Genomic DNA, 8,068 nt, shown 5'->3' on the forward strand with positions numbered 1-8,068 from the left:
AGGTGAATTCAATTAGAAATCCTAAAACACTAAGCTTCTGTTTGATACAAAACATTAAAAATGAATAATAAAAACTTAAATTGCAACTGAGAAAAATAATTAAAAAAGTATTTAGTATGAATAATTATTTATTTTATGGGATTAGATAAAATCATAGAAGCGAATTGCGAATACCACCTTCTTCCATAGTATCTCTCAATCCAATATACATGGGTTTATCTAATCCCATATAATAAACAATCTCTCATGCTGAATGTTCTTTTAATAAATTTTCTGAGTCTCAGTCTTTACTTTTTGTTTTCAATGTTTTGCATCAAATGGGACCTAAAAGTCTGATTCTTCAAGGAAAATTTTGCAAAAACATGTTTTTCAAAGGTTGGGTGATCATATACAAGAGAGATTAAAAAATACTTCACCCATCGCTATTTACTTGTTCTCATAAAATAATATGTATATCAAGGAGAAAGAACAATCTATGTACCACATTCTCCCATAGTATTATTTAGTATCCTGCTGTTTTAAATCTTAGATATTTCTATTAATATTATCTTTTCTTATGATTTATTTATAGATCACTTTTAGCATATTTTATCATAACGAAAAAAAACCTTAAAACTCATTAATCTTCTTAAAATTTAATAAGTTTTCAGCTTTATCCTAATTAAATACTTATACTTTGCCTTATTTTAATAACATCTACCAACATTTAATAAGAGGTAAATAGCTAAATTCATAAGAACAGCTCAAGTACATTCCTCATAAATAGTACTTTAATAAAAATTTTTTTCTTGTAAATAAGATTGAAAGAGTATTTAATAAGAGTGTTATTGAGAACAAGTTATAATTATATCTTGAATTTGGAACAAGACATCTACTCTTTTTTTTTTGGCTTGAAAGAACAAGACATCTACTAGAAGACCAAAAAAAAATCCAAATGAAGATAAATAAATAGAGAGGAAATACCATGGCCCTCGTCTCCCTAAATAGTGTTACCTTATTTATGGTTGGCACCGTGAATGCGGAAGGTCGAAAGGCATAAAAGTTGAGTTGGGGAAAAATTATTCACCAAAAAAAAAAATTAATGTTGGGTTGAGGCATTCAAGTGGCTTAATCCTAGAGGCTAGTACTTAGTTTGACCCCACAGCGGGACCTGCATTAATTCAAGTACTGCCTTCAGTCCTCTGTAGCTTTTAACTTTTTAGAAAACCTTTTGAAAAGGATACTTGGCTTTTATTATAAGGCTCTAGAAGTATTTATTATAGTTTTTCAATAGTGTTCATTTTCAATATTAAATGCTTTCTTTCTCATTTGACTTCTCCTCATTACAGCATGATTTCAGTATAGGCGAAGTGTTGTAAACCTTGTTCACATATACCGACTTAACAACAATCTTACCTTTATTCCGGTGAGTAATAAAAAAAATGTTACATAACAATAATTGAAGGGAGCATGAGGTACCTACATTCCATGTGATGTTTCTTGCAATGCACATATTGATGTTTATAATCCCCCAAATTTTCATTATACAATCTTTTTATGTATAAATGACTAGAGGTTAGAATGTTATCGAGTTCATACCTGATTAACCTTGAAGTGTTTGTGAAATCATGCTTGATAACAATTTAGGGCCTATTCGGATATGTGATGAATAAATGCTTATAAATACTTTTATATAAACTGAGACAAAATTTCTTTCACATATTTATCTCGTAAATTATTGTCAAGCTATTTATAAGTCATTCCATACAAAATCCTAGATTACTCAAGCCCATGCAGCTAAACTAAAAGACAACGACATTCAGAGGACAATATATTAAGCCAACGTACAAGATACGTAAATTTCATGAAATAAATAATGGAGTGATCCCCCCTCAGCTCAAGCTGACAAGCAAAATCCAGACATGCAGTGCCATGTGGTGATACCGCAACATATTCAGTGGCAGGAATAATAAGAAATGGTACCATTCATCTACGATCTACGAATGACAATGAAGTTTAAAACAAGTTCTTATCAGATTCCGACTTCACAAGTGGTTTAACTCTCCATAGTTAGTTGCCAAAACTGACAAAAATATATAGTCACCTACCATTAGGTGATTACCCATTTTACAGCTACAGCGATGAGCATGAGGCAGCTAACTATCTCATTTAACAGCAGCTGTGAATTGGCCTGGCATAGCTAAGAAAAATAGTTCAATCCTAAACCGAGCTAAGATTGAGAACAAGCTCTGATGGCCTCAGCAGAGCATATATCATTGGACTCCCATATGTTCTCCCGATTTTACCTTTGGCTACAGATTCACTCTGGTCATTTGATTTTGAGGCTTTGAACCGAGTAAACAAAATGCAGACACCTAGGGATCGGATCATAGAACATTTCTTTAATGTGGGATACATTGCTCGTAACCAAATATCGTATCCCATTTTTTCAGGGTCCCACATTTAGGGGGCTGTAAGGAAGGATTATTGGGTTGTCAAAGCTTCTATCTCAGTCTTTAAATCTCATGCAATTGCACAATCGGGACCAAAAACCAGAAGATGCAACAGGTATTTGCTGCTCGAGCGGGTCCTTAAAGTTTGCTTTCTCACTCAATTCGTCAAATGAATCGACAAGGTTCTGGAGCCTTGCAACAAATTCAATCAGAAGGGAAGTAAAAGTGGCTAGAGTCAGTGAACTAGCACTTTCATAGGTGTTTGATCCTTCCTCTTCGGTCACTGCATCTTTTTTAAAGGATATAGGAGGAGGCCAAGATATCTGCTTCTTGAACATGGTTTCCGTGGCAACAACTGCAGGAGGCACAGCAGAGTTACCATTAGGAGCAATGTGGCCATCCCAACTTTCTGAAACTTGAACTGATCTGAGATCAAGGACAGCTTCACTGAGAGACTTGTACTCCAGAAACTTCCTTTCTTCATCCACATCCAAGAGGTCTCGGGGTTCAGCCTCTTCTCTTGGCCGGTTTCCAATTTCCCAGCGCTCTGAATTTACGAGAAGGTAGGATTTTTTGTCAATCTTCATTTGCAATTCTTCTGCCGCCTCATGTACTTCATACAAAATGTCTACCTGACCTAGTTTCTCCATCTTTTTAACTTTGTTTCCAAGTTCATGCAACACCTTGGCGCCTTCACTGCCCACCCTCTGAAGCTCACTACGGAAAACTTGTCTTTTCTCAGCTGGAGCCTACATATCAAGATGAAAATTTAATACATATACACTCCATTAGATAATCCACCGAAAAAATTTATATACAAAAGAAGTACCTGTATTTCAGAAAGTATACATCCATGCATAGCCATAACCATAAATGCGCAATGCCTTAGTGCTCCACTAACTTTCACATAATTCTTCCATGGATATCTAAACATCTTGTAATGACCATGAGGTGGCTCCCATACAGCAAAACCCACCTTCAACAGCATGCACGCAACAGTGAGTCAGAAGAGAATTGATATAACTATTTATTGTTAAAATGAGTAGAAAAATGACATTGATGCTACCAATGCATCCTCTTGGCTGGTAGATTCAACAGCTGATCTGTAACCACTATAAACCGGGTCATCAGCTGCCTGGTAGGTCAGAATTTTTGAAGGAACCCTCTTATATTCAATACAATTAAGGTAGTTCTTCACAACTCCTGAAAATAAGTTCAACAAAGTTATTCAATCAAGGCAATGATGCTGAGAAATAAATCTATACGCTGTCAGCGTGATAATAAGGAAAATGTTGTAGACAACCTTCCAAAGATGTTGCAACACCAAAAAAATTTTTGGCCACCAGATTATGCAGATCCTCACCAGCCCAGATTGGATATATGCACATATTTACCCCCATTGAAACACCAGCGCCAAGGGCAATGAGCAAAAATCTACTTATAGCTGTTTGGATAAATTCCCCAGTGTGATATCCAGATACAGTGATGAAACAGTATGTGATCAAGAACACACGGAATCCATATTCATAAGGTTTCAATGTTGGGTATTGTTTTGCATAGGTGGCACAAAACCCTAACAACGCATAGCACTTGTCAGAAAACTCCGCATAAGCCAAAGAGATCAAGGAAAAAAAGAGAATAAACCAACAAAATAGGAACCCAGTGAGCAAAATCAAGACCTGCAGTGAAGATGCTGACGATAATTATAAATTCTTCCCATGGTCCAGCTAATGCTGATAACGCTGCCGTTCCCCAAGCTAGTCCCCCAGCTGACAAAGTCCCCAGTCCTCTGTTAAACCCTTTGCTAAGAGTTGCCCCTGTAGAATTTCATTTTAATTAACTATAAGGTTGATACATGAGCCTGGGTTGACTACAAGAAGAGCATGAAAAAGATAAAATTCACCACAGGTACTCAAAAAATTTATTCTATGGTAAAATAATGAAACATGATTAAAGACCAAGTCATTACAGGAAAATATGGATATAATTAATACCAGTAACATTGATATAATTAAACCAGTTTCGTCAAGTCGAATACATGAACAAAAGTAAAGACAACTGAAACTAAAGTGGCTTTGGAGCATGCAGCACAAGATGATTTACCCGTGGATTTATCAAAAAGAAGAGGCATTAGCTGGCAGGATTATGGAACTAGTAAAGTTGGTGGCAAAAGTTGTTGACTTGAAGTCCACTTGGTCAACTATTTTATTAAACATCCAATACGAAGAAATACACGACATTTCCCATCCCCAATTTCCCAGTTCAAGTCATTATTAACAATTAATTGACTTTCTTCAAACTCAGACATGTTCCCACGGAAGGAGACTTGACTAAAGCCCCCACACAGCCCCCACTGTACTTACTAGTCAATAAACATGCCATTAGGTGAGTGAAAGGACAAGCCTTATGCAGTAACCAAGCGAAAGGGCAAATTCCCGGGATTTGCGCCAGGCAAGCGGAGAAAAATGGAGACAACTTTAATAGGATCTCAAAAAGAAGTTTAAAAAAACAAAACAGAAGCCCCAGATTCGGGAAGATTTTAAAAACAAGCGTACCTATACTGAATTCAAAGACAACCACGACAGTTAGTATGGCCCAGACGGAATAGCGACTCATTCCCCTGAAGGGCTCTTTCAAGAAAATTAAGAGGGAAATAAGCATCAAAGCAAGACCCATTTTGGCAGCGAAGATAACCTTCCTGGGATCAGAATGGCCCATCTCCCAGGCCTTAACAGCAACGCCGCGTACTCTCTTCCAGCCGCTGCTAAGTCCATCGGAGAGAGCTCGGTAGGAGCAGCCACACCTCGTCGGAGTCTCTTCATCAGATTCGTATACATTGATTTTAATCTGGGAATACCCACCCTTCATAGACAACAGCCTCTCCTTCTTCTCAGCGAAACTGTGCCTGAAAGAGCCGTGTTTTGCAAATTTTGAAGTCATCTCTGACCAACCAATTTGAGATGAGAACAGAGACGAAAATCAGCAAACTGTATGCCCAGATTTGAGCAGAGGAGCCAATTGGGACAGTAACTTTTTTTGTATCTCTAGCTTTGGGAGGGAAACGTCAACATCGCAATGATGGACAGTCTGATAATTTGTGTGCTCTAGGTAGCGGGGGGAAGAACAATACCGCCACCAATCAGATCGGAGGTTGTGAGGACGGGAAATCGTATCTGCAGAATCTACTGTGCTTTTGTGTCTCCGGATCAGAGAGGGGACCGAAAATAGTTGTCTTTATATCTGCTCGTGGCCCACCATGCTTGCCAATAAAAACCTGACACGTTATCCAAAAACCGGCATGCCTCGCCAGCATTGCTTGTTATTATTATTAGTATCAATTATCAATTATCAATTATCATAATATTAAAAATTAAATTTATAAGGTTAATATAACTTTTTATAAATTATTTTGATTTTAGTCCTCAAATTTAAAATTATCTATTTTAGCTTCTCAAAATAGACTATTTTTTATTAAATTATAAGAAATAATATTTATAAAAAACTTAAAAAATATTTAAAAAGTTGAGGGATAAAACCAAGATGGTGATAAGTTTGATCGATAAAAATTATAAGTCCGCTTGAATTTTTAATAACATATAGTATAATTTTTGCCGGCAAATATAAAATGCCTTCGCAGCGAGGAAAGAGTTTGGATAACAGGATAATTGTCCTTAAATTTTTATTTGTCGATTTATTCTTATTTTCAATGGAAAGATATTGATAACTAAGAAATTAATAGATATAAATAATAAAAATTGAATTAAAAAATAGGTGATTTAAGAGGTAGTAAAAAAAAATCATCCTAACAACCAATAGTGTTTTTGACCTTTCTGGCAAAGAAAAAAAGGTATTTCTGACCTTCAATAACACATACTATTTATATTTCACGTAATTAACGAAAAATAAAGCGCTTCATATAGTAAATATTCTATTCAAGTCATTATTAAATTATGATTAAAAAAGATATTAATGATGGGACGTATTATAAATATTATATTTTATATTGATAAGTATTAAGCTATTAAATTATAACAAAAAATAAATATATATATATATATGTCAGGCTAATTGAGAAAAAAATTATTATTATCTTGAATGAAATCGCGATAATTAAATTATTTAATTATTAATGATTAAAAAATGCTTATTCTTAATTGTAATTTTTTTCTAATTAACAAATTGTTTCTGGGTTTTTTTGGCCACAACAAATTATTACTTATTTAATAAATTAGACCTGAACAAGAAATTTTTTTTTTTTGGGGGCAAACCACGTGAGCAGTTTCGATGACATCTCCTGAGCGGGGAACGGGTCATCTTAAAAAGCCTAATATATTTTCAAATTATTTATAGTTACACTGTTATTTTATTGAAAATTTTAGGCTAACATATATACTTGGTTCTTTAATTTTGTGCAAGGCTTTAGTTTGATTTCTTAACTTTAAAAAGTATACTTTTAGTCTTTTAAGTTTTAACTCTAAAATTACTAGTCTTAAATAATATTTTTTAAAACAATTATGGTTTTTTTAATATTAAACTTAATATATTAACATTTAATAATGTTTTATCAATATTCAAGAGAGCAACATAATTTTTTTTTACGGCTTTAGAATTAAAGGACTAAAAATTTACTTTTTAAAATTAAGAAACCAAAATGAAATCTTATGTAAAATTAAAGAATTAAAAATATACATTAGCCAAAATTTTATATATCATAGTGTTATTATACTAATAATTATGCCGGCCAAAAAAAATTTATACTAACAATTAGACTTATTATAAATTTATTTCATATTTTTTTTATATATCCATATTATTTCTTATCAAATTTTTATTTTAATTATCACATCACAAATTTGACTACCGGACCACGAGAACTTAGAACTATGCATTGTTGGCCTTTTCAAGTTGATATTTGATCCGACTTTTGAGATACTGCTGATAGGATATGATTTATTATACATTCGGTCCTAGCTCTTTAAATATAAAAATTAGTTAATTAATTTATAAAGATTAGAAAAATTGGGTGTTGATTTTTTTAAAAGTATTCCTTTCGTTATTTGTATTAAAAACTATCTCTTGATGAATACCTTTAAATAACAGTTTAGAAAAAGAATAATAAATTTGTGAGACAGATTAAAATACAACAGGGTCTTGACTCAGGACCGAAGAAATCCCTTACGTACTGTTATTTTAAATATAAGACTCATTTTATAGTGTGATTTATATTATAAAATAAATCTTATATTTAAAACCGAAAGAGCATTTTAGATGCGGGGTAATACAAGATAAAAAAGAATATTAGAAAAGAATCCGTCTTGTTTTCCTTTCATGTTTCCTTGTCGGTGAGTAGAGTTTCGTCATCGTAGTTGATCTGCCTGCCGACTGGCTTAATGAAAAATTAGATTTAAAAAAATCAAATAAAAAGTAAAAGGAGTGGCCATGATCTTGTTGAAGTAGAAAGATGGAGACGGTGATAAAAGTGGAGCAAGTGGGATTTGGTTTCAAGTTTCAATTTTTAACTTTGAAGATAAGCATAGCACTTTCCCTTATTACGCCTTACCAAGTGCAAAGAGAAGCCTTTTAATTATGACATTTCCCTGAAATATCAAGGTCCATCACATTTATCACAAAACTAA

General features: G+C 33.6%; 1 protein-coding gene across 1 annotated transcript; it reads right to left on the reverse strand.

Moving 5' to 3' along the window:
* Window positions 1-1,937: 1,937 nt before the first annotated feature.
* On the reverse strand, window positions 1,938-5,402 carry LOC114749560 (aluminum-activated malate transporter 9-like). The gene is made up of 6 exons (XM_028938062.1): window positions 4,988-5,402; window positions 4,112-4,249; window positions 3,736-4,005; window positions 3,499-3,635; window positions 3,262-3,408; window positions 1,938-3,181 (listed from the first exon to the last, which is right to left on the reverse strand). The coding sequence occupies exons 1-6, from the start codon at window positions 5,370-5,372 to the stop codon at window positions 2,489-2,491; spliced, it is 1,770 nt and encodes a 589-aa protein (XP_028793895.1). The 5' UTR covers window positions 5,373-5,402; the 3' UTR covers window positions 1,938-2,488.
* Between the last annotated feature and the right edge of the window lie 2,666 nt (window positions 5,403-8,068).

The sequence above is a fragment of the Neltuma alba genome, unplaced genomic scaffold, assembly GCF_004799145.2.
Source record: "Neltuma alba isolate B1F8T4 unplaced genomic scaffold, ASM479914v2 tig00006098_pilon, whole genome shotgun sequence".
NCBI lineage: Eukaryota > Viridiplantae > Streptophyta > Magnoliopsida > Fabales > Fabaceae > Neltuma > Neltuma alba.

Coding starts and splice junctions, on each gene's coding strand:
- LOC114749560 (XM_028938062.1), bottom strand. CDS start 5,372: ATGACTTCAAAATTTGCAAAACACGGCTCTTTCAGGCACAGTTTCGCT. Junction 4,250..4,987: donor TGTCTTTGAATTCAGTATAG/GTACGCTTGTTT, acceptor GAAATTCTACAG/GGGCAACTCTTAGCAAAGGG. Junction 3,409..3,498: donor CCAGCCAAGAGGATGCATTG/GTAGCATCAATG, acceptor ATGCTGTTGAAG/GTGGGTTTTGCTGTATGGGA.